Source organism: Hemiscyllium ocellatum, chromosome 24 (genome assembly GCF_020745735.1).
Source record: "Hemiscyllium ocellatum isolate sHemOce1 chromosome 24, sHemOce1.pat.X.cur, whole genome shotgun sequence".
Lineage (NCBI taxonomy): Eukaryota > Metazoa > Chordata > Chondrichthyes > Orectolobiformes > Hemiscylliidae > Hemiscyllium > Hemiscyllium ocellatum.
Window position 1 is genome coordinate 14246950 of NC_083424.1, and position 26355 is coordinate 14273304.

Genomic DNA, 26355 nt, shown 5'->3' on the forward strand with positions numbered 1-26355 from the left:
TTTAATAGCCTTACGTAAGCCCCAAGTCTCAATGGATCTAACCCCAGTATCTTCTGGACAAGAGAGGACAAAAATAAAATTCTGCAACATTGGTTGAGAGGAAAGATTGTAAGTTTGCTTTTTGCACTAGCTTAATCTTTAATGGCCAGGATTTTGCAGTAATAATAATAGTTCACTAATATTGAAGAGAACCTTTATTTCCTGTCTCTTCTTTCTAGCCTAAGTCCTCTTTTGTTAAGGTCCCATCTGCCTGCTATTAAGCAGGCAAAATATTTTTGAAGAAGAATATGTAAATTATCCTTGAGTGCCTGGCCAATAATTATTGCTCAATTAATATTATGAAAACAGATCATCTAGTCGTTACCACATGGCTTTGTGCAAGTTTGGTGTGTGCAAAAGTGGTTGCTGCATTTCCTACAATAATGATAACACTTCAAAAATAAGCATTGTAAAGTGACTTGAGTCATTGGGAGTTATAAGAAGGTGTTATATAAATGCAAGTCTTTTTGTTCTTTATTTGTTTCCTCTTCACAACTTGCTTTTCCAGCAACACATTTTTCAGCTCTGATCTCCAGCATCTGCAGTCTTCACTTTCTCCTAATTGAATTAACTATTTCAATTTAAAATTCCTGATTCAGTTTCTGTGCACCTTAAGAATTCTTCAATCAGGTTGGTTAAGGAGTTGCATGCCCTGTTTACACAGATTCTCCTGTAACAGGATGAAAGAGATTCCTGACCACCATGTGTTCCAGTGACAAAAAATCTGCGCAAAGTTTATGGCCAAAAAATAAGCTTAACAAATAACTGGAGCCATTCCATTGCCACTGATCACAAAATCAAGGTCAATGTTCAAGCACATGGAATTAATCAGTAGCACTGAGATATTAATAGTCTTATCTCTTTTTCATCAGTACAATGACCTGATGAGCTGTGTTGCAAGATTGTTTATCCAACAGCAATGTTGAAATCACAGATGCCGTTGCAGAACTTTCCCATTGTAAACTACTTGGACACAAAGTCCAACTCTAACTCCCAAATTAATACTTACTTGCTCCATACACTCAAGCACTGATTGAGTTGCTATAGTAACAGGCGCCTCCTCAATAATCTTCTGATGCCTACGTTGAATGGAACAATCCCTCCCAAACAATGAGATAGCATTTCCGTTCTGGTCTGCCAGGATCTGTACCTCAAGGTGTCGTGCATGTTGGGCCATTTGCATGATGAAAATTGGAGATCCTGGAACCTCAGTTTGAACCTGCAGAATAAAACTGTAGATTTATTTCACTACAGGAATGTAAAAGTAACATTTCACTGTAAGAGGCTCAATCTCATTGCAGTTTATGTCACACATATTTTCATTAACGTTGACGAATTTGATCATTTAAGGCTTGTATACAACACTATTGCGACAAGGATTAGCTCTGTAGTGGCTGGAGGCATTCATTTTCTAGATTCAATTAATTAGGAAGTGCACCAAGTAGATACTGCTTCCATAGGATAGAGCTTCACAACATGGAGTGGAAAAGAGAGTATGTGCAAAAGAAAATCCCTCCTGCGACAATTTCTACTGTGTTAAATTGACTGTCAATCGACAATACTTATGAAAGCAGCATTCATGGAGACTTCTAATCTATAGTTTATTTATGCATCGCATTATGGAAATGATGACATCCTGCAGATGTTCTGATCTGTAATGGAACATTGCATTAAAAGATCAATGATATGTCAGTTGCTCTGGGGAAATATTGGCTGGGGTGAATAGGAATACATGTTTTCTCACTAACTCTAGACTCGGTGAAAAAAGACACAGGGCTGAATCTTTTTTGGCCAAGTTGCGATGCATTTAGCTTTTTGGAGTAATTTGCATCATGAGGCCGAGAGAGGTTTCTCGCCATATCTTACCAAACCCACCTCATTATTCAATTCCAGTCCCATCTTACCATGCATTGTTCCCAGAACAACTTGCTACTGAGCGAATACCCATAGAAAAAACTGGCTCACCTTCAGACTGCACCATCTTTAAAAAGCTGTTGCACATCAAGACACTTGCTGAGGGAATGTGGAGACTTCCATACCTGTCAACCAAATAACTATCGCTCTTCATTCCAGTATAACTCTTGCATTAACCTCACTATTGGTGTAATCCATTGCTCACCACTTCTAACTGCTAGCTGTAACACCCTCTCATTCTTTTGTCTGTTAAGTAATGCCAGCACATCTACCACCACCGTGGTGGATCTCCCAGCTCCTCCAGGATTCACCTCCTTAGCATCTAAGGATGATGGTATAGTGTGAAGCTACATTCTGAATTCCCAGCATCCCAGATAATGACACCATGTTGAAACCGATCAGCTTAGAGGATCAGAGAACAGAATCTGATGAGATCCTCACTGTGACAGCTCCATTGCCGCTCAAATAAATGCTCCAGGCTATTGGCAATCAGAGAACTGCCAGAGACTAGGCACCTGCACAGCCCAGACAGAAGATGATCTTGTGGTGTTAGAAATTAAATGACTTAATCTCTGTACACAGGGAGAAACAGACAAGGCAGACAATGCCCCTCATTGCCCACAAGCCGCAGCAGTGCAGCAAATCATTCGACCATCTGTCTACTTCCTTGCACAGGTTGGTGGCTGCCATGGAAAGCCAGGCCCAACACTATCAGAGATTACTGGAGAGGTGCATTCACCCACACTCCACTGCTCGAGCCATTAGGCGCCAAGACTGAAGGCTTGCTGACAGCAGGATGGGAAACTTAGTGATCACTCCAGGATGGCCCTTCTTCTCAAAGATACAGGATGGTGTTATGAGGCACCCAGCCTGAGGAGAAGTCATGCGTAGCCTTCAAAAATCTCCACTCAGGACAATACAAAGGCGACCAGGCCCTCTAACTCCACCCTGCCCATCTCTGTCTGACCTGTGAAAGGTGACACTGAGGAGAGTTGACACCTCTGGCAAGATGACCCTTGGCACATCTGGGCCCATCCAGACACAAGCACCCAACTAAATCTCCATAGCCGATGGGGACTGCTGCCAAATCAGCTACAGATCTAGGGGTGTTCTCTAAAACGAGGTGGGAGGGAGAGGAAGATGATGATCAATTGAGAGCATTTTGCTGGTATGGCTGACAATGCACTGTAAAAGATTTTGCACATTTTTATAAACATCACTGAATTCACCTTACACCTGTTTGTCAGAGTTTCTGTGTGTTCCATGGCTGGAGGTCTTTGCTCAAAGTTTGCTGTAGGAAGCGATAGGAACAAGGCACTTACAGGTCAAAGGGTCACGCTGATACCTTTGAACCTCCTTGACTAACATCCCTATTCTTTTGCAATCTCTATGTTTAAATGTGTAGCTGTCAATTGCTGGTTCAGCCATGTCTGTGGCAGGGAGGTACAAATCATAGAGGAGGGGGCAATGCATTCAGATGGCCAGGGAATAGCAGCTACACAGTTCTATACCCTGCACAGGACATGAATCTGTGTACCATGTTCTTTCCCATTAAAATCCGAATCATTGGTGGGTGCTGCAGCCCCTCCCTCAAGTCAGGTCATTTACCCCACCCACTCCAACTGTGATTGCAACCATTTTCTTGTCCAACGCACTTTTGATGGAAGGCAATAGTATGCGCTCCTCTGCAAATGGCTCTGCCTCAGTGGCTCCCCCAAACATCCACATTTTCTTCCTGATAGGCTTCCCACCTCATACAGGTCTCCAAGCAATCTACATGCACCTGCACCTGCCAACATTTCTCATTCAGCCCCTATCATATGAGGTGATGATACCAAGTGTGATCATACTTTAATCCCCTATTTGAAGCCAGGATCTCCTGACCATGGATGAACCCCTTCCCACATGACCCCCTTCCCATCATGCTTTACCATATTCCCCCACCCCTTGCAGATACTGTTGTTCTCCACTTCACAATTGTCATCTTCCCTCCTGCCTCAGGCTATAGCCGCCAGTCCTGTAGACTAACTTGCACAGTCTCATTCCTGCAACAATGGCCACTCTTATTCCCCCAACTCTTTTCCCATAGGTTTCTGTGGACAAAACTGACTGACTATGGTGCACCATCTTGAGTGACTCAACTGGGTACCCCAGTTGAGAACTGACCAAACCCATGACCGATAGCTGCACATTTCCTTGATTGTGTTAGACCTACATTAGATTAGATTTCCTACAGTATGGAAACAGGCCATTTGGCCCAACAAGTCCACACCGACCCTCTGAAGAGTAACCCACCCAGACCCATTCCCCTACCCTACATTTGCTCCTGACTCATGCACCAAATACCTTGGGCAAATTAATATGCCAATTCATCTGACCTGCACATCTTTTGGACTGTGGGAGGAAACCAGAGCACCCAGAGGAAACCCACACAGACATGAGGAGAATGTGCAAACTCCACACAGACAGTCACCCAAGGCTGGAATCGAATTCAGGTCCTTGGTGCTTTAAGGCAGCAGTGCTAACCACTGAGCCACCGTGCCAGCCGTAATTTCTGGACTGGTTGCTAAGAAGCATCACAACTGACCATGACCCACCATCAACCTGACCCTGAGTAAAAACCTGACCATGATCAATCCCTTGGACTGGTACAGGAGGCTGGCCTTGGTCTGGCCTTGATTGACAGATGATCTCCATGAACTTTGGAGATGACAATTTCCTAGCATTTTGAGGTATGGATGCCTGCACATGCAGTGTGTGCTTGTAGTGTCAGCTGCTGGCACATGGTGCAGGACTGAAATTGATGGCCATACAGCAAGCACCCCCTTAGCTGAGAACTGCAAACAAACTGCCTGGTTGTGTAAATGCACTGATTGGCACAGCAAGGCTAGGCATGGCAAGACAGGGATGATGTGAGCATGCAGCTAAGCACAAAATAAGGGAACAATGGGAGAACAAGCAAGCAGTCTTGAGATGCAGCCTGTTTCAATCCTTGAGCTGGGCACCTGTCCCTGTGCACAAAGTGTCTCTTCTGTAGCCTTTCAATGCTAGTTGTCCGTGTGGCCTGCAAAGAAACTCTGTTCTTTCAGAATATCTTGTCAGTGTATTGGAGAGGTGCCTTGATGGTTGTGATGGGTTGGAAAATGTTGGGTGCCAAAGCTTGTGGTTGTAGGGTGTATGCGGCTAGTGCTGTTGATGTTATTCTGAGCTGCATTTTGTTTATAACAACAAGACAGTCAATTGGAGCAAGAGCAAGTTAAACTGAAAACCACCTGCAAAATTTAAACATGTGCTCTGTCAAGACAGATTTCATTCTGGAATCTGACTTATCCACTATTACTGTTAGCAGAGATAATAGAACTTACAGAAAAGTTATTTGTATTTTAATCGGTCATTGCATGTTGTACAGAATGGTAACATCATGTTTGCTGTTGTTATGGTAGGGAACATTTACTAAAATATGAAACATTTTTTTAAAACCCCACTAAAATTTTTAATTTCATTTCTAATGCAGAGACAATGAACTCAATGGCCTTCTTCAGCACCATAACAATATTGTGACTCTGGAAAAGTTTTTATTCAAATGAAAAATAGCTTTTTGACAAACTAGTTTCCTGAATTTCCAAAAAACTACAATGTTATGCAATACATAAACCTAAATGGGATTTTGGAAACTTCAATGATTTTGATTGTGGTGCTGTCAATGTGATAAAATCCATATCCATCTAGTCAAGCTAATTTTTCTCATTATGATCAAAGTTACATCTTTGTCAGAGCATTGTATTTCAGAATAATGCATCCTCACTGTCCATTTAAAGTGTTGCAGGAACATACTTTGTGGTTACATTTTCAAAACAGGAAACCATGGTGAGTAAAAATTGTTGAAATACCACATAATTTACTTTCTAAAAGAAAGGTTTTTTCACTGGAAATGGATGTCACTGGCAGCTTTTGGTGTCCATCCCTAATTGCCTTTGAACTGAGCAACTTGCTTGATCATTTCAGATGGCAGATTTCTTTCTCCAAAAGGACGTGTGTGAATCAGTTGGGTTTTCTAAACAATTGATGTTAGTTTCATGGCCACTGTCACTGAGACTAACTTCCCATTTCAGGTTTTATTATGTGAATTTCAATTTCATCAGCTACCATGATACAATTTGAATCCAGTTTTCAGAACATTAGTCTGATTACTTTTGGATTACCAGCCCAGTAACATTATCACTTTGCAACTCAGAGACAATATATCATAAAATTTAACTTACTTGTCTGAAGAGGTTAGGAAAATCATCTGCACTATCAACTTTGCGAATGCCCTTTCCTCCACCACCTTCAGATGCTTTAATCATCACTGGATAACCAATTTTTCCTGCAGCCTAAGTATAGATCAAATGAAGGATTTTAAAAAGACTTGCATTTATATCAATGCTTTTCGCATATGTCTCAAAGTACTTTACAGTCAATGATATACCTCTTGAAGTCGTAATATAGGAAACATGGCACCCAACATGCAAACAGCAAACTCTAACAACATGATAATAATCTGACAAGCTACCTTTGTGAAATAAACAAAAAAGCGCTGGAGAAACTCAGCAGGTTTGGCAGCATCTGTGGTGTGAGAAACAGAGTTTGTGTTTCGGGTCCAGTATGACTCTTCTACAGAACTTACTGGATTAGAAATGTTAGATTTTTCCCTCTCCACAGTTCTTCAGTACTTTGTTTTTATCTCAAATTTCCAGCATCCACAGTACTATGTTTACAGTCTATTTTTGTGAACTTGTTTAAGGAATAAATATTCGCATAGATACCAAAAATAACCAGCTCCCCTGCTCTTCTTCCAAATAGTGACATGGGATCTTTTATATCCACCAGAACAGGCAGATGGTGCCTCAGTTCAGCTCTCACCCAAAAGACATTGACACAATGGCGCTCTGTCAGGACTGTACTCTGAATGTCAGTCTAGAACATTGCGATGAGAGTAAGATGAAGCAGCTGCCAATTATTCCAGTGCACAAACTGCTGTTGTTGGGATACAATCCGGAGCAAAGTGACATCCACAGGCAAACTATGGACTAATAATTCACCCAATTATTTGGTTTACTTTAAGCTGACACCAAGTTATAAGCAACCTGAAATAAATATCTCACTTTGTTCACAAATATATTCAGGTACATTTCATGACTAAGACACTAAAAAAGGTAGCATTGGTGTACGGCTGGAATAATACAACTTCACAACAAATCAATTTTAGGTCTGTCCTAATATGAGCTCTTGGTCTAAAATGAATTGTCATTGGAAGATTACCAGAATTTAAACAATCCTTAGATAAGCACATGGATGATTTTGGGATAGTGTAGGGGGACAAGCTGAGAATAGATCACAGGTCGGCGCAACATCGAGGGCCACAGGGCATGTTCTGCACTGCATTGTTCTACGTTCTATAAATAGGATGAAGCAGGATATACCATGGATCAATAACCCTGAAAGAACTGTTTCAATAAAATAAAGGAGGTGCAGATACTTGCAGGAAGAGAACCAATATAACTGGAGATAGAAATGATATGGGCAGAGGCCAAGTGGACAGAAAATCATCTAGACCTCCAGTGATAGGGCCCCAAAACCTTTTACTCACGGACCTAATCTTCACAAGCCTTATCAATTTCCACCTGTAATTAGCTGGATTAAACAGCTAACTGGCTATCTCCCAGTGCCCAGGAAAAAGGTGAGGAAAGCCCAGTGCAAAGAGAGCACTCAAGATTTTTTTTGTAGAGTCTGTAGGAGCAGGAATTCATACGGAAATAAAACTAAACAACATTCTTCACTCGCCCTAGTTTCTCCTGCACAATGTTGGTTAAAATGGCACTCTGATTCTGATGCCATTAATTGTGATCTCTTGCAATAGGATCTGTTGGACTAGGAACATCTCTAGCCAAGGCCTTTTAAAGTCACCAAAGCCCTTAATGTAGTCACCATTGGCTTTTTTCAGTCTGAGACATCTGCATCAGGCAATCAGCAATAAGGAGCCAAAGTAAGTAATTGTCAGATGCTCTGTTCATGTCAGCTGACTAGATCTATTAACTTTTGCTTTGACCTAAACAGTTGATATGAGGGGGTCAGCTCATAACTCAGAGAAAATCCTGACTTGTCCAAGAAAATTCAGTTTTCTTTATTTGTACAATGCTTGTTTCCCCCTTCACTCTGCATTTAAGAAAATTCAATAAGTTTTATATGATGAGTTGAGAATGTGCTGTTGGAAAAGCATAGCAGGTCAGGCAGCATCCGAGGAGCAGGAAAATCGACATTTCGGACAAAAGCCCTTTATCAGGAAGGGCTTTATCACTACACCCCTTCATCACTTTCGCCTAGTTTTATGTAATGGCCTTCTGATAATAAGCTCCAAAGTCACCATTAAACCATGTAGAATTAAGATTATGAATTTAAAAGAAAAATAATAATTGTCTTCCAATAGGTTGGTCATGGGTTGAGAAGCTATCAGACTTACGTTTATAGACAATTTAATTCCATTATTCCTGTGAGGTGTTTCACTAGTGTCTTTAACAGAACTGGAAAAAGGAGATGCTAATCCCCATACTTCGGAGTCCTGAGATGATTATGGCTCTGGCTCTCAGTTCAAGCCCATGAATACCAAGATACATCCTGCTGCATTTCTGCTATTACCAGAGCATCCTAATACAGCTAATGATGGTGGCTTGAGGGTTATTTGTTGTTTGAGAAGGGTAGAGATCTAACATGCTGACATCAGGTGATCTCTTCCCCCATCAATACATTATTGCAAAATTAAAAGTAGACAGAATTTTTAACCGTGGAAATGTAAAAAAATACACATAATATTACTTAATAAATGAAGTCTAATGCATTAGCAGAACAGAAGGAGCTTTGTTCTGCAATTAATGGATGCTACACTTGAGCTGAATGAAGAGAACTTGATAAAATCCAAAAGAACTGTGGATGCTGTAAATCAAACAAAAACAGAAGTTGCTGGAAAAGCTCAGCAGGTCTGACAGGATCTGTGAAGTGAATTCAAAGCCCTTTGACCCTTCTGCTGAGGTAGGCTTGGTTCCAAAATTGCATTAATCTGTTGCTCACTGGGTCACTATTCATTCCTTTCCATCTCCTCTTTTCAGCAAACTACTTACGCAGATGTCATGAAGAAACATTAGGATCGACATATATGCCACATACAACTACCAACAGTTCTTGTCTTTATTTGCTTTGTCACAGTTCCCACCTCCAAACCTTCAGTGGCATCTCGTACACAGCCATTCATGTACACTTCTTTAGAAACATTGACAGTTCTCTTCAGTTTCTGATCTTCCTCTGTCCAGTCAAGAATCAGACCTAAGTAATGCGAAGACAAAACATTTAATGTCTATGCAAATAAGCAAGAGAAACTAAATGGAATTTAATGCCCTCCCTGTTAAATTTGGTAGCAGGGAGGCATTTCAAATGGATGGGAGGATGTCAGCTGGGGATTAAGTTTGGGATAAGTATGTTCATGGAACGCTTTCCTGTCCATGCAGAGTTTATTTAAAGATATTAACTGGGAAAGCTAGTTGATCGTCTCTCCTCCCAAGGCAGGGATATTGAGTCAATTACAGTGCTCCCACTTATGCGCAAAACAAGAAAAGCTAACTCAGCAGACAAAATAAAGCAGGCATCTTTCAGTATATACAGTTCATTGATAGTATTTATACATTAGACCATTGATGGAACTACGCTATAATTCCTGATGGTTCACAATATTTGTCATTATGCACGAAGCGCACTAACCAAAATGATGAAACTCCATCTGCACTGTACAAGGCATATAACGAAAGATAATTCATCGGCCTGAGAGTAATTTGCTTCACAGTTATTGCTGTTCCTAGTTCAAAATTCACCAAAAGTTACTACAATAGCAAGAGAATTTCAACTGGGCTCCAGGAAACGTTTGAAGATTTTGGGCTGTCAAGTTTTGTAAATTATCCATGGTATTATATTTTCTCTGAATAAAGTTAAAATTTCCTGCAAGGCAACTTCTACAAAGTAGATTACAGTGTTATTTTTCCTAATGCTGAGGAGGAAGGATTTCACTGTGCTTTAGTTACTAGTTAAATGCATTTAGTTACTAGTTAAATACATTTTCCAGTGTGGAATTAAGCCATCAGATCTCAAAGATCAATCCCTAGTATGTGTTGAGTTAGTTGATCTCAGTGGTCAGCTCAAGTGAAGGAAGAAATGTAGTGAAACTTCTTTCTTCTGAACGCATCACCTAGCTGCTCATATAGATAAATGCAAGCATTTGCAGCATACAAGTTTCTCTAGAGTCAGAGAGAGAAAGTAGAAAACAGTTAAGTTTTTTTAAAAAATGTAATGACATATTTATCTTTTCTTGGTTTTAATTCTCTGGCTCTGGAGAAGATAGTCTTTCTATTCACTTAGGTGTCTTAACTAGCATAAGTATTAACTTAAATCTGCATCATACATAATCCTACACATGTGCATTTCAGATGGCGAATGGGTCACACTTGATTAGATGTACATGATAGCACAGAGCAAATATTGATACTTCCTTATTTTAAATCAAGTTTAAAAACAATATACAATACTGAGAGGAAGAATCATGTCAAGTATGTCAACTAAGGAGGAACAACAATGTTTGATTGATCATTTTTTTCCCTCCACTCAATAACAGCTCATACTGAAATACTGTAGTTAGCACTCCACCAGTACTCAAATTGTTACCAACTCAGTTGACAACCTATTTTCCTGGGGATGGAACTCTAAATATCCTTCCTTGCTGAAGGTTAAGTCCCATTAAAATCAAAGGCTTCACTAAAGACTTAGAATTGCAGATCATAATGGGTGTGAGTGCAAAGTCATACTGTTCAAGCTAATTTTCTTCCTTAATAATGTAATAATTAAGTCTTAACTGCCAGGATGGACTCTGATTCAAATTATTTTGATAGCTTTGTCAAAATCATACCGGTAATTTTGATCTGCTCTACATTAATGTGAAAATATTTAGCATTTTGAAAGACTGTTGGATAAAGGAAACAAGTGCACAATATAAGTATTCCTTCCACTAACTCATGTTTCCACCGATGTACCAGTGCTATCCAAAAAACAGTCTGTCCCCCTTACCACTTCCACTCCAAGGCAATGTTGGGATCCCTGCAGTCTGTGCGACAATGGAGGAGGCTATTTTATCTCCCAGTGTCCACATAGCCTGGCTTGAAGGACCTACAAGAAACAACATATGCAAAAACAAATAGAGATCAAACTGAGAAAACAGAAAACTCAGCTTGTACTCAAACATCTGTAAACCTTATGCAATGTTAAAAGATGGGATCTACCATCTCTAATCCTTCTACACCTCATGTCAATGTGATTGATTTACTTCAATATGTTAGCATTCTACAGGTAATCACAGGCCAGATTTTAAGAGCAAATAATAGCATAAATTAAGTAAAAATTAATTCTCTCACCGTTTCAATCCTTTCATATAAAAAAAACTAAATCATAATTACCAACAATCATAATGATATCATAAATCCTTGAATTATTTCATGAATGAAATGCCAAATGTATGGAATTAGGCTTATTTAGTATCTCTCAGGCAATCTGTTGGGAGTGGGAAAGATTGGGGTTGGAAGGTGAGAATGAGATGGTAGGTGAGGGGCAGGTATGGATTGATTTTAACACACAGTAATCCTGTGTTCCTCTTCCTTCCTGTGCCACATTAGTTAAAAGAAAGTAACTTTATGTTGACAACTTCCAGCAGTTTCTTTCAGGAAATCTGGTTAGGCTGCGGAGGGAACCAGAAACACTCAGTGGTGCGTGCCAAGCTGTGCATTTCCAAATGACTCAAAATGTTTCTTTCACCACAGATGCTGCCAGATTTCCTTCAATTTTCCAGCACTTTAAGATCTCCAACATGTGCAAAATTTGCTTATTTAATAGGGCATTAGGCTTAACAGGCCAATGATGATGTTCAAGTTGTATGCAATCCATCTTACTTCATCTTACCTTTTATTGCATTGTTCTCTGTTACAGAAAAGGCTTGGTTAACAGAATACTAAGGGAAATTTGGATTCTTAGAGAATTCACCCTAGCATGGGACCAGATGACTTTTCTCAATTCAGTGATTCCTTATTGAAAACAAATCTCACCTAGAAATGCAATGTTATATTTCTGAAGGAGTTCTGGAAGTTTAGGATTCTCAGAGGCATGTCCCCAGCCGGCCCAAACTGCCTAGAAGAACAGAAGAATGCCAATTTCAAACAATGCTGAGATATAGCAAATAAATAAATTAAGTTCATTATTTTGTGGTAATACATTAATGAGATAAAAGTAGCACATCTTAAATGGAGGTAGAATTTCCAATGAAAACACTTTTCTAACCCGATTCTGCTCTTGAAGATTCAGGCTTTACACAACTGCCTACAACATGTGCACCAAGAATGTTTGCTTCTGCTCATTCTCTGATCCTCATGTATTACTTAGCTTTATTTGGGTATATCCATCTTCTGATCTTAGGGTGTAGTCTATCATTATTTGCAAAACACAATCTACCAGCAATTATGTCATACTTTCATATCTAAGACTGAGAAGTTATTTTTGAATTATTTTGAAATTCTCTTCGTAATTTTTTTTCTGAGGTGATTATTTCTTTTGGTAAAGCAACCAAGTTGCCAGTGAAAGCTAAATCTTGTCTGTTAAACCACTTATCTTTACATCAATAATTAGCCAAACTCTAAGGGAGCACAAGAAAAGTAGTAGATCTTAATAGCGTGATGCAGTGTCTCGCCCAATAGATAATTGTGAAGTTGCTAATAGGTCATGCAGCCTCAAGTTGAACACTGCGTTAGGAAATAGCTGCACAAACAGAATTAAAAGAGGGAAGGGAAGTCTAGTGGTAGATCATAACTGGGGGGGGGTGGGGCATGTCAAAGGTGCAGCAATACCATTTAAGTTCATTTATTTTTAGAAGCAGAAGCATGAATAGATGGAAGGAAATATCAAACTTTAAATAAAATTTAAGCATCAAAAGAATCACCCATTTGAAATAATTTGCAACAATACAATGAATTTTAAACTGCAGTTTACCTGCACTGGGATTCTCTTTGCAATGTCCACAATCAGCTCTACATTAGCATAATTATTGTTGTTGGGTCCCCCAGAAACTGGTACATACTGATCTGCCATTTTGATGTATTCTAAAAAGAATATCATTCCACAACAATGAGGTATGGTAATATATAGAATTTAAAATTCCAACGGTTATGCAATAACATAATTAAACAATTTTGTGTATGCATAATTCCTAAAGCATACCTGCATTGGCTTTCAGATCTTCAGGAGTAACCATGACAACAAACCTAACTGCTCTTTCGTTTCGAAACATTTCGTAGGACCATCGGCGGATGGACCGCATACATTTAACAGCTGCAATGCCATTGTTGGCGATCAGAACCTGGCAAGGAATAATGGGCCAAGTCAATGGGGTAAGGATTACACATAGTCTTACCCTCTTCAAAACGTGTAGTGCATGATTCTGTTTAAACCTTAAGTTATTGGTTCTTTTCTGACAATAAGGTGATTTCATTTTCTCCGATGATCTTGTAGCATATGGTGCAACACTGAAACATATGGGCAACAAAGGATGAAATGTGAAACACTAAAACAAACAGAAAATGCTACACAATGCAGGTACAGATACTTACAGATTTTGAGGAAGGCTGTGGAAACTAAGTAATTCTATTTGGAAAGGATTTTTGAAAGAAATACAATTGCAGTTTTCAAAATTATAAAGGGATTTGGCCAATCTGATACCAAATTTATCAAAGACGTTGTTCATTCTGGCAAATGGTTAAAATATTAAGGGATCCAAGTTAAAAATTGGGAAGTATGAAGCATCTGGGATGTAAGATGGAATATTTCCATCCAAACATTGTGTTGGACAAGTTACCAAAGAAGGCTATTAAACAGAATAGTGTATACTGATTAGAGAGAGAATAGAAATCAAACACACATGAACAGTACAAAATGAAGCTGATTTATCAAGATGGGACTCATTTATTGGCCCATATAACTTGTTCCTAAGAATTTTTATCATCTCATTTTCTGTAATTGCTCATTCTCACATTTCTATGTTCTCTGTTACGTATTTATATGCATTTTTATTGCTGAATGTGCAAATATATTTTTCTCTCATAATTCAGAACCAGGATCATTGGGAGAAAAATATACCCCTTCATATTTTCTGTGGCTTCCTACTATGCAACCTACCTTTAAGCACATTCTACAAAAGACCAAACAATTCTGTTTCACAAACCACACACCACTTGCCAAAGTGGTGCATACCTTTTCGATGACCTTGTTCCCACCAAACCGAATGACAAATTCTGCAGGGGAGGCGACCGTGAAATCCCGATGCAGATCCAGCCGTTGTTCTTCCCTGCCCTTCTTTGTCAAGTGCAAGCTTGACATGTTAGATCTGAATCAGAAAAAAAATCAACGATACAGTCATTAAAAGGTTCCCACCTCCTTTCTCCATCCTGAGTAGAACTTAGGGATTGAATTCAAAACATCTTATTTCAACAAAAAAATTGGTTGCTCTTCACTGAGGAAGCATGATTGGCCTACCTCAAGAACTCTGAAAAACAAACAAGATACGGCTTCAGAAAAGGTTATCAAGCCAACTACAGCATATATCTGAGAAAGAACACCAAACAAAAAGCTTATGACCAAGGCCAGTATTACAGATTTCAACAATTTTATGATGTTTTATGATCTCTTTCCCACAATTTAATTTGTGTTTCTGTGAAACTAAAACCCACAGGCCTCAGGGGTAATATACAGAAAGAGGTGGTAAAAGATAATATGCATGGAAACTGATCATGACATGAGCTCTGACAATATTCAATATTTCAACAGCTGGAAACAGGGAGAGTATCGTGTTTGACTCCACTGGATACAAATACAACAGCATGATTAGGGGTCCTGAATGCCAATACCTGGGTAAACAGTGCAGTTCTATATATATATATATATATACACACACTGCTAAACTTTGCACTTTCAATCTAAACAGGATTATATGTGTCCTTTTGCAAAGTAAGTACAAATATAAGTATACTCACACACTTTCATTTCCAGTAACCTTATTTTTCACTTACAAGGTTCAAATACAAATTATGAAGTTTTTTATAGAACATATATATTGCTTTACCAATAATGAATAATTGGTGACCAACTGGTGTTGGATTTTGGGATGCCAGCTGAACAGCAGTATTTAGACCAAGTAAGATAGGAGTTGGGTGTGGAGGTGGTGGTAATTGGGAAAGCAGACAGAGAGAGTCGATAAAGTGTGGCACTAGAAAAAGCATAGCAGGTCAGGCAGCATTCGAGAAGCAGGTGAGTTGACATTTTGGACAAGACCCTTCATCAAATCCTGCCCAAAACATCGACTCTCCTGCTCCTCAGATGCTGCCTGACCTGTTGTGTTTTCTCCAGCACCACTTTATCCTGCAGTCCTCACTATCTCATAGAGAAACAAATAAAATGGTTGGTGAGAGGAGAGAGTAGGATAATAGGGAAGGAGGATGGCACATCTGGGAGCAAAATGTTTCTCATTGAAATGGAAAGATTACAATGAGCAATGCTTCAATTTCTTCACAATTGGAGGGGAGAGATTTACACTTATGTGGGTGAGTAGGAGGAGGAGAAATACATGATACATGTCTCAATTAGGGGAGGCCTCGTGGTATTATTGCAAGACTATTAATCCAGACACTCAGGTAATGTCCTGGGGCCCCAGGTTCAAATACAGTCATAGAGTCATAGAGCTATACAGCATGAAAACAGACCCTTCTGTCTAACTCGTCCATGCCGATCAGATATCTTAAATTAATCTAGTCTCATTTACCAGCACTTGACCCATAGCCCCCTAAACCTTCCTAATCATATACCCATGCAAATGCCTTTTAAATGTTGTAATTGTACCAGCCTCCACATTTCCTCTGGCAGTTCATTCCATACACACACCACCCTCCGCATGAAAACATTGTCCCTTAGGTCCCTTTCAGATCTTTCCCCTCTCACCTTAAACCTATGCTATCTAGGGTTCCCCTACCCTGGGGGAAAGATCTTGTCTATTTCCCTATCGATATCCTTCATGATTTTATAAACTTCTATCAGGTCAGCCCTCAGCCTTCGATGCTCTGACCAATAAAGGCAAACATACCAAATGCATTCTTCACTATACTATTGACCTGCGAATCCACTTTCAAGGAACTGTGTACCTGCAGTCCAAGATCTTTGTCCTGCAACACTCCCCACAACATTACCATTAAGTATATAAGTTCTGCCCTGATTTGCCTTTCAAAAATGCAGTACCTCTCATTTATCCAAATTAAACTCCATTTGTCACTTCTCAGCCCTTTGGCCCATCTGATCAAGACCCATTATACTGGGAGGTAACCTGCTTCATTGTCTACTTTTCCACTAATTTTGGTGTTATCTGAAAATTTACTAACCAAACTTCATATATTCACTTCCAAATCATTTATACAAATGACAAAAGCAGTGGACCCAGCACCGATCTTTGCGGCACACCGCTGGTCAAAGGCCCGGGTCAGAAAAACAACCCTCCACCAACACCCTCTGTCTCCTGCCTTTGACCCAGTGAGTATCCAAGTAGCCAGGTCTCCCTATTTTCCATGTGTAACATTGTTAACCAGTCTACCATGAGGAATCTTGTCAACACCTTACTGAATTTCATATTTATCACATCCATCCTTTGCTTTCCTCAATCCTATTTGTTACTTTTCAAAAAACTCAATCAAGTTCGTGAGACACAATTTGCCATGTACAAAGCCATCTTGACTATCTTTAATCAGTCTTTGCTTTTCCAAATACATGTAAATACTGTCCCTCAGGATCCCCTCCAACAACTTGCCCACCACTGATGTCAGGTTCACCAGTCTGTAGTTCCCTGGCTTTTTTTAAGGACCTTCCTTAAATAGGAAGCCAACCTCCAGTCTTCCAGCACCTCACTTGTGGCTACTGACAATATCTCAGCAAAGGGCTCAGCAATCACTTTCCTTGCTTGATCAGGTCCTGAGGTTTTATGCATTTTAAGACATCCAGCATTTCCTCCTGTGTAAAATGTACACTTTTCAAGGAGTCGCTATTTATTTACCCAAGTTCTCTAGCTTTCATTCCCTTCTACATAGTTAACACTGATGCAAAACACTTTATAAAAATCTGGAGTTAAGACTCTACTGATGACCATGAATCCATTGTCAATTGTTAGAAAACTTCATCTAGTTATTAATGTCCTTTAGGGAAAGAAACTGCTTCCTTTATTTGTCTGGTTGACATGTAATTCCAGTCCCAAAGCAATGTGGTTAACTCTTAATCTGCCCTCTGAGCGTAGAGGGATGGGTAATAATTGCTGGCCTAGTTCGCGACGCCCTCATCCCATGAATGCATTTAAATTTTAGATTAATAAATGAATAAGGACAGTGGCCCAAGGAAGGTTTTCATCTTATTAGGATTTGCAGAGACCTGTGTGGATGAATGGTTTAGGAAAAAGGACCCAGTTCCAAGTGGAGTTGCCAGGGAGAAGTCTGTGTTTAGAGTTTCCTCTCAGCAAGACAGGGAAAGGAATGAAGGCATTGGAAAAGGCCAAGTTGCTGGTCAGCTTGCCTGGTGTGGGTGGTAGGGGTGACCATGTTGCTTCTCAGCCTGGGAAGGGGGCAAGGCAAAGGAATCAGAGTGAACTTTTGAGAGTGTGGGAAAATTGGGAAGGAACCAGTGAATGGTGGAGGAAAAGATATTATAAGCCCAGTTACCCAATAGGGGTTTCAATATCAATTTCAGTATTGTACAAGTTTATGGGATTTCTTATAATTCTGTAACTGCATCAGAGCCTGCCTTAAAATCAATACTCACATAAGTATTTCAGCATTTAGTATCTCATTCCACCTCATTGTCAATGGTTGCATGTCAACTATTCCCTTTCTCACTGACTGTTCAAGGGCAGGAAATTTGATTGTGGGGATGGCTGAAATTGCCACATATTCTACTACAGTTCAGCTCTTGTGGACTGAAGCTAATACTCTATGGGTGTACAACAAAAGTCTCCCATAGAGGTAAATGATGACTTGGCAGTCCGTCTCACAAACAATGCAAATGTGATAGAAAACCTGATGCTTTTACCACGGGGCAAAAGTGAGAAACTTAAAAAATAAAACTGCATTTGCCATTTTAAAACTAATTAATGGCTATAAACAATATTCCGGTTTTACAAATCACAATAAGCCTTAAAAGCAATAACACAAACAACGTGCATCTATAAAACACCTTTTATGTAGAAAACTGATGCCCACAGATGCTGTTGAAAAGTATGGCACTGGAAAAGCAAAGCGGGTCATGCAACATCCGAGGAGTAGGAGAGTCATTGTTTCAGGCATAAGCCCTTCATCAGGAATGATGAAGGGCTTATGCCCAAAATGCCGACTCTCCTGTTCCTTGGATGCTGCCTGACTGGCTGTGCTTTTCCAGCACCACACTTTATGACTCTGATCTCCAATGGTTACCTATCAAGGGAAAATATTAAGCATGATGAACAAACGTCTGTTTAAAAAGTTGGATTTTAAAGCAAATCTTGAAAGAAGAGTGTGAGGAAGAAATGTCAGAGAATGGGACTTAGATGGTTCAAGGATCCTGATGAAGGGCTTTTGCCCGAAACGTCGATTTCGCTGCTCGTTGGATGCTGCCTGAACTGCTGTGCTCTTCCAGCACCATTGATCCAGAATCTGGTTTCCAGCACCTGCAGTCATTGTTTTTACTTAGATGATTCAAGGCACAGCTAACAATATTGGGACTAAGGGTGCAAGCATATCCAAACCAAAGAGTCAGAGAAACAATATTTTGAGGCATTACAGAGCAGGAGGGGATAAGAAGAAATATAAATAGACAAAACAATTTTTAAAAATGGCAACACTGAAAGACCTACCAACATTGGGGAACAGGATTTGGTGCAGCAGACGATACAAGCAGCAAAACTTTGGATTAGTTAAGATTTACAGAGTGTGGAAGACGGTGGCCTTGCTTAGGAGAATATATAAATAGTTGAGATGGAGGTGACAGTGAATGAGATGGGTTGTGGCAGGGACACCAACAGTAGGACTCAAAAGCAATTCTAAGTCAAAAGGCACCTACAAGTTCCACAATTTCACTGTTTCTTTCCACCTGGAGCAGCAGATCACACCAGCGTTTCACTGGGCAATACTCACGAAAACAAAAACATCTAGCAGCATTCCTGATGTCAGTTTGCAATACACAAGTACTTGTAAATGTAAGCAGTAGGGCACTCTTTGGAAGAGCTTCATGAAACAAACTATTAAACTGAAGGGAAGAAGGGGAGCAAATGGCAGTTACAAATATAGTGAAACTTCCTTATTAAAAAATGTAGCTTCGAAGACTGTGAATATACAGTACTGTTATAAATACTGAAAGGATGTACGACCGAATGAGAACAATCATGAGTGCATAATCATAGAATCCCTACATTGTGGGAGCAGGCCATCCAGCCCATTGAGTCCACACTGACCCTTGAAAGAACATCCCATCCAGACTCAACCTATCCCCGTAATCCCATATTTTCCATGGCTAATGCACCTAGCCTGCATACCATGGGCAGTTTGGCATGGTCAATCCATCTGAGGGAATCCTCTGCTTACCCTCCCATCCTTAACTGGACAAGCGCACAGGAGTCTTGAAGAATTAACAATTAATCGGGCAGTTCATAAAAAATTGTTGGGAAAAACTCAGCAGGTCTGGCAGCAACTGGAGAGAAAGCAGAGATGATATTCCCTTTTTCAGAACAGGTTTCTGATTTTTTTTTCTGATTTCCAGCATCCGCAGCTCTTTAAGTTTTTCATTAAAAATTGTGTTGAGTATCAGATAATGTGAAGCAAGGACCTGACATGAGGTCGAAGTGTGTGGTGCTGAAAAAGCACAGCCGGTCAGGCAGTACTGAGGAGCAGGAGAATCGACGTTTTGATCATAAGCTCTTCATCATTCCTGACAAAGAGCTTATGCCCTGTTCCCGGGATATTGCCTGGCCGGCTGTGCTTTTCCAGCACCACAGTCATCTGTAGTCCTCACTTTCTCCTACCTGATGTTGGGGTCCAGACTCCGAACGATGGAGAAAGATGTTCTCCATCTTTGTGAAATAGAAATCTAAGTGTGAGATTCTCCCCAAACCTACTACAGAAGGGATGAAAGTTGACATGGAGTTGATTCTCTTCCTCTTGATAACTTGTTGGAATTTGAAACTTAAATTTTTCTAGGATCTTAACATTTGTTGTCTCTATTAGATTAGATTAGAATCCCTACAGTATGGAAACAGGCCATTTCGCCCAACGAGTCCACACCAACCCTCTAAAGAGTAACCCACCCAGACCCACTCCCCTACATTTACCCCTAACTAATGCACCTAACACTATGGGCAATTTAGCATGGCCATTTCACCTGACCTGCACATCTTTGGTTTGGGGGAAGAAAATGGGAGCACCCAGAAGAAACCCATGCAGACATGGGGAGAATGTAAAACTTCACACAGACACAAACAGTCACCCAAGGCTGGAATTGAACCCGGGTCCCTGGTACTGTGAGGCAGCAGTTACAACCGCTGAGCCACCATGCCTCTCATGACATTGCCATCCTTTAAGAGAAGTAGATTGTACAGAAATGCCCTTTTGCAAGTGAACAAAATTATACCTCTAGAATTGATAGCTGAAAAAGAATTATTGCTTCAATAGATACCAACAATTTTGCACCAGAGAAAGGAGATAAGCCGCCTTACATTTTGACCAACAAGGATCACCTGTTCAATCACTATATCAACATTGGAAAACTAAACATGTTGATTTTAGTTTACTGATTAATATCTAGCAGTGTCCTTGTGGTAAAGGATAAAACAATTAAAAGGTTACAAAATCAGAAGCAGGACTTTAATTTTTTTGGATAAAATAGAAACTAAGGCCTGGATCTTACAACTTTGTGGTTAAGTCTGAATTACATGAAGTTTTTTGGAGGGTTTGTCGCCATATGCCCAAGCAAGTTTTCTCATTGCATCTCATTGCATCTTACCAAATTCTTCTCATTAATTAGTTACCACATCTTTAAGGCGTCTCTCATATCCAATTTACACCCCAATTCACCATGCACCTTTCCCATAACAACTTGTTACTCAATGGATAGCCCAGAATTCATCAGCATTTCTTGCACCTGTGAAAACTTTAAATGCTCATTGGGCACCCTGACAGGTACTGTCCAAATGGTTGCTGACATTTGCTCCAGGCATGGCAGACTGGGGAAAAACCGGAACTGTGCTTTGTATGGAGGTCACAGAGTCATAGATGTACAGCATGGAAACATGGTCCAACTCGTCAATGCCAACCAGATATCCCAACCTAATCTAGTCCCTACTTGCCTGACCCTCTCGTTCCCTAAGGAAAACTGCTCACAATAGGGCAGAAAGAGTCAAGATTGGTGGTGTGCTGCCTGTCATTTGGCTCCTCAACCCTTGTGAGGGGAAGATCCTGATTCTGACTGCCGCAGCATGGCCTGGGCTGGCATTGGAGGCTACATTTGACTTACTGTGCTGAGACCCTAGAGTGAACGCCACATCCTAGCCTTTGTCTTGTCGGAGGTCAACTAACAACTATGGCAACCTTCCTGGCTTTGTGTCTACTACAAAAGCATAGCATGACAGCATTAATACAAGTCTGGTAACTCTGGCTGAGGGGGTGCAAAATAGAGAGCCAAGGTAAATCAAAGCTGGGATGTTGTAAGCATCTGGGTAGGCTCAGAGTCAGTGATGACAGCATGTCAACAGGCCAGAGATGCAGAAGATCCACTCCATGAACTGGGTGCATGTTCCTGAATGCACAGTGTCCTTGCTGCAACATTGCAATGATAGTTGTCACTGCAGCTTAAAATGCAGCACTGAAGTGCATAAGCATCTCATTACTAGATAAGAGATGCCCCACGAGGGTTCTTAGAAGCTGGCACGTATTGGATGCCAAACTCTGTGGATATGGGTGTGTGTGGTTGATACTCCATGGAACATCGTTGGAGCCTGGTGTAACACTGATTCTGCCAGATGATCTGGTTTCCTTGTCGAGTTTTCCCATTGTTAAAGCTGTCTGGTGCATTTGTTAAGATGGGAGGCTGAATATTAATGAGTTGAATTGGGCTATTATCTCTGTTTAATTAGCAATAATCATATTAATTTGCATCTTGCTGCTGCTGAGTGAGAATCTGTCACAATGCTTGTGAGAAGTTTAAAAGATGGCACCTGACAAAAAGATGTGCCTTGTGCACTTGTCACCTCATTCTGCTACACATCTCACCATAGCCCATTTTGCTTACACCCCTATGCAATTCCACTCTTCCAGTGAGAGTCATTTATGGCACAGAAAGAAGCAATCAGTCACTCGAGTCCATGCTACCTCTCTGTAGAGTAAACCATTACATTGCTCTACCTTTTAGATCTGGTTTCTTTTCAAGTACCCATCCAATTTCCTTTTGAAATGATGGATTATCTCTACTTGTCCTAGGTAAAAACAATGACTGCAGATGCTGGAAACCAGATTCTGGATTAGTGGTGCTGGAAGAGCACAGCAGTTCAGCATCCAAGGAGCAGCGAAATCGACATTTCGGGCAAAAGCCCTTCATCAGGAATAAAGGCAGTGAGCCTGAAGCACCTCTCCTATGACTCTTGACCCTTCCAGTAGCACCTACTGTGGGCTGCTTTCTTCATCCAATTCATCAAAACCTATTAAAATCTTGTTTACCTCTAACAAATCTCCCTTCAATCTCTTTGCTCCAAAAAGGAATTCTCCAGGCGAAGGTGTAAAAGAAATTTAATAGAATCATACCAGGGATGCAAGACTTTTGTTAAATGGAGAGATGAGTGAAACTAGTATTTTTTTTAGAACAAGGAAAGTTCCAGAGAGATATGACAAAGGTGTTCAAAATCATGAAATAACAAGATGAAACTGCTTTTGACGGTAGGACAGTCAGTAACAGTGAAGGGAATTACAACTTTACACTGAGTTAGCCACTGAGTATATGCGAAAGGAGTATGTCACACTGATGTCTGTTCACACGGAACCAGAGCCTGAGTTTCTAGGGCTCCGGGTAAGATGTCCTCTCTTACTATTTTCTGTAAATGGTTATATTCAATAGAGTCTGTTGCCGTTTATTCACATGAGTGTAGATCTCACGTTACTACTACAACCAGAGGTCACAGATTTAAAATAGAAGCGACATGAGAGGCAAAACTTTTGCACAGCGTGAATTGATCTGGAATATACTGCCTGAAAGAGTGACAGAAGTAGGTTCAATAATGATTATCAAAAGGGAACTGGGTGAATACTTGAAGGAGAAAAATGTTCAGTTTTGTGTAGGAAAGTGAGACTAATGGGAAAATTATTACAAAGCTTGTACAGACAAAAAGCCTTACTTCTGCTATTTAACAGAAGTTCGAGGCAGAAATCTTCCAGTGTCCCAGCCAATGCTGCTATTTCAATCATCACCTTCAACAAACAAAAACCTGGATATTCATTTAATTGCTTTGTGTGACATTTTAGGTGCAAACTGGCATTTACATTTGCTTCCCCAACAGTCACTGCAATTTAAAAGTATTAATTTTGAATTAGATTTAATCAACCCTGTTCAGACATATTACAACATACCTCCAGGGTAGATAGGACTTGAAACCAGACATTCCAGTTCAAAGGCAGGGACACTATCACTGCACTCCAACAGCTCTAAACAATGTGAAACTTTCATGACATTTTCAAACCAGGCATTGTACAAATGCATTTGTTCCCCTCTTTAGAAGGCAGTCATGTTTATAGACTCATCTTGAGCTGCAGTGGTGAGGGATTGCAACACCATTAAAAGTTGGAGGGTCTAAAGTAATAGAACAGCAAAAAATCCATTGTTACCACTTATGATCATTGTCCAGTGATTCCTGTTGAAAACTTTATGAAGAAAAATCTGATTTCAGCCTTGCTGGTTCTCAACGTCACTTAGTCTGCCAACACTCACTTTTTTAGTTGATATCTAACAAGCATAGGCAAAAGTGAGGACCGCAGATGCTGGCAACCAGAGTTTAGATCAGAGTGGTGCTGGAAAAGCACAGCAGGTCAGGCAGCATCCGAGGAGCAGGAAAATCGACGTTTCGGGCAAAAATCCTTTATCAGGAATAGAGGCAGGAAGCCTCTAGGGTGGAGAGATTAATGGGGGGTGGGGCTGGGGAGAAGATAGCAAAGAGTACAATAGGGGAATAGGGGTGGGGAAAGAGGTGATAGGTCAGAGGGGATGGTGAAGTCCAGTTTCCTCATTTCCCCTCCCCCCACCTTACCTCAGTTCCAACCTTCCAGCTCAGCACTGTCCTCATGACGTGTCCTACCTGCCAATGTCCCTTCCCAGCTATCCGCTCCACCCTCCCCTCTGACCTATCACCTCCATCCCTACCCCCATTTACCTATTGTACTCTTTGCTACCTTCTCCCCAGCCCCACTTCCCCCCCCCCCCCAACACCTACCCACCTCTCATCTCTCTACCCTAGAGGCTTCCTCTCTCCATTCCTGATGAAGGGCTTTTGCCCGAAACGTCAATTTTCCTGCTCCTCAGATGCTGCCTGACCTGCTGTGCTTTTCCAGCACCACTCTGATATAACAAGCATAGATGACAGCAAGGAGCCAACTTTGGTAACACTGTACCTAAGTGTAAAGGCACAATGTTCAGGAAGACAAACAAAATAAAATTTCACTCACTTCAAACTGAATTTCAGCTTTCAGGCAACATTTATCATAATATAAAAATTGATCTTAAAATACATTTTAGAAAAATAGCTTCCAACATGCATGAGAGACTCATGCACATTTTAACTGGAAGAGAAAATGACATAAAAGAATTACTTAAAACAATTGCTTGGCTAGTAAGAAACAGCATTTTAACAGGCATCTGGATTCCATTTAAATCACACATATTTTGCATAACTTCAAAACCAAAGCCATTTTTCACATTTGCACATTTTCCATATTAATCATTAGGATATTGCACTCTGTCATTTTTATCCAGAAGAAAGTGCAACTAGGTAAAGACACTATCCTATTGTAGTGGTTCACAAATCCTCAGTTATGAGTAAACCTTTGCTGTACTGACATACTCCCAGAGATGTCCTCACCTATTTTTCAAAAAATGTCATAAATTCTTCAAATGGAATACAGTCAATCATTGCAGAAAACATTTCTTACTCCTATAAACTAATAGAAATTAACATCCCATTGGGTGAACACTGCATACAAATATAGAAATTTATTGACTGTTATCAGATAATTTAGTGCTTTCCTCAATTCTGGGAATATTAATTTTGGGGTAACCTCTACCTTCAAACAGAAAAAGGTATTTTGCATCCAGAGGAATGGGTCTTAAAACATGGAAAACTTGGAGAAAGAATCATCCCATAGGGCTACAAGTATCTCCTTCCACTGTGAATTCAAAAGATCAGAAATCACGCACCATCCTACATTCGACAAAAACACATTTTCTAAACAAGTTGGACTGATATCTTTGAGGTCACCAGTCCAAATAACACCTTCTAATGGCAACTAGGGCTGAACAATAACTACAATTTTACCATAATGTTACCCATATCCTTCGATAAAAAGAGCATCCTTCAGCCAGTATTACAAGAGGAGCGTGCTGGACCCCTTGCTGAGACATTTGTACCATTGATAGTCACAGGTGAGGTGCCAGAAGACTGGAGTTTAGCTAACATAGTGCCACTATTTAAGAAAGATGGTAAGGAAAAGTCAGGGAAATATAGACTGATGAGCCTGACATAGGTGATGGGCAAGTTATTGGAGGGAATCCTGAGGGACGGGATGTATGTGTTTTTGGAAAGGCAAGGACTGATTAGGGATAGTCAGCATGGCTTTGGGGTGAGGAAATCATGTCTCACAAACTTGATTGAGTTTTATTTTAAGAAGTACCAAAGAGAATTGATGAGGGCAGACTGGTAAGCATGATTGATATGGACTTCAGTAAGGCATTTAACAAGGTTTCCCATGGGAGGTTGATTGGCAAGGATAGGAACTGGCTCAAAGGTAGAAGACAGAGAGTGGTGGTGGAGGGTTGTTTTTCAGATTGGAGGCCTGTGACCAGTGGAGTGCAACAAGGATCAGTGCTGGGTCCACTGCTTTTCGTTGGATGTGAACATAGGAGATATAGTTAGTAAGTTTGCAGATGACACCAAAATTGGAGGTGTAGTGGACAGCAAAGAAGGTTACCTCAGAGTACTAAGGGATG

At 40.4% G+C, this 26355-nt stretch overlaps 1 protein-coding gene across 3 annotated transcripts in view; it reads right to left on the reverse strand.

Annotated features, from left to right (window-relative positions):
- acacb (acetyl-CoA carboxylase beta) overlaps positions 1-26355 on the reverse strand; it is a 129557-nt gene that overhangs the window by 101321 nt on the left and 1881 nt on the right. For all 3 annotated transcript variants that reach the window (XM_060843485.1, XM_060843486.1, XM_060843487.1), the window contains exons 2-9: positions 14317-14449; positions 13288-13426; positions 13060-13169; positions 12123-12204; positions 11095-11193; positions 9200-9309; positions 6216-6326; positions 1049-1258 (exon numbers count right to left, since the gene is read on the reverse strand). In XM_060843485.1, coding sequence (XP_060699468.1) covers positions 1049-1258; positions 6216-6326; positions 9200-9309; positions 11095-11193; positions 12123-12204; positions 13060-13169; positions 13288-13426; positions 14317-14449 — 994 coding nt within the window. The remainder of the gene's footprint in view (positions 1-1048; positions 1259-6215; positions 6327-9199; positions 9310-11094; positions 11194-12122; positions 12205-13059; positions 13170-13287; positions 13427-14316; positions 14450-26355) is intronic.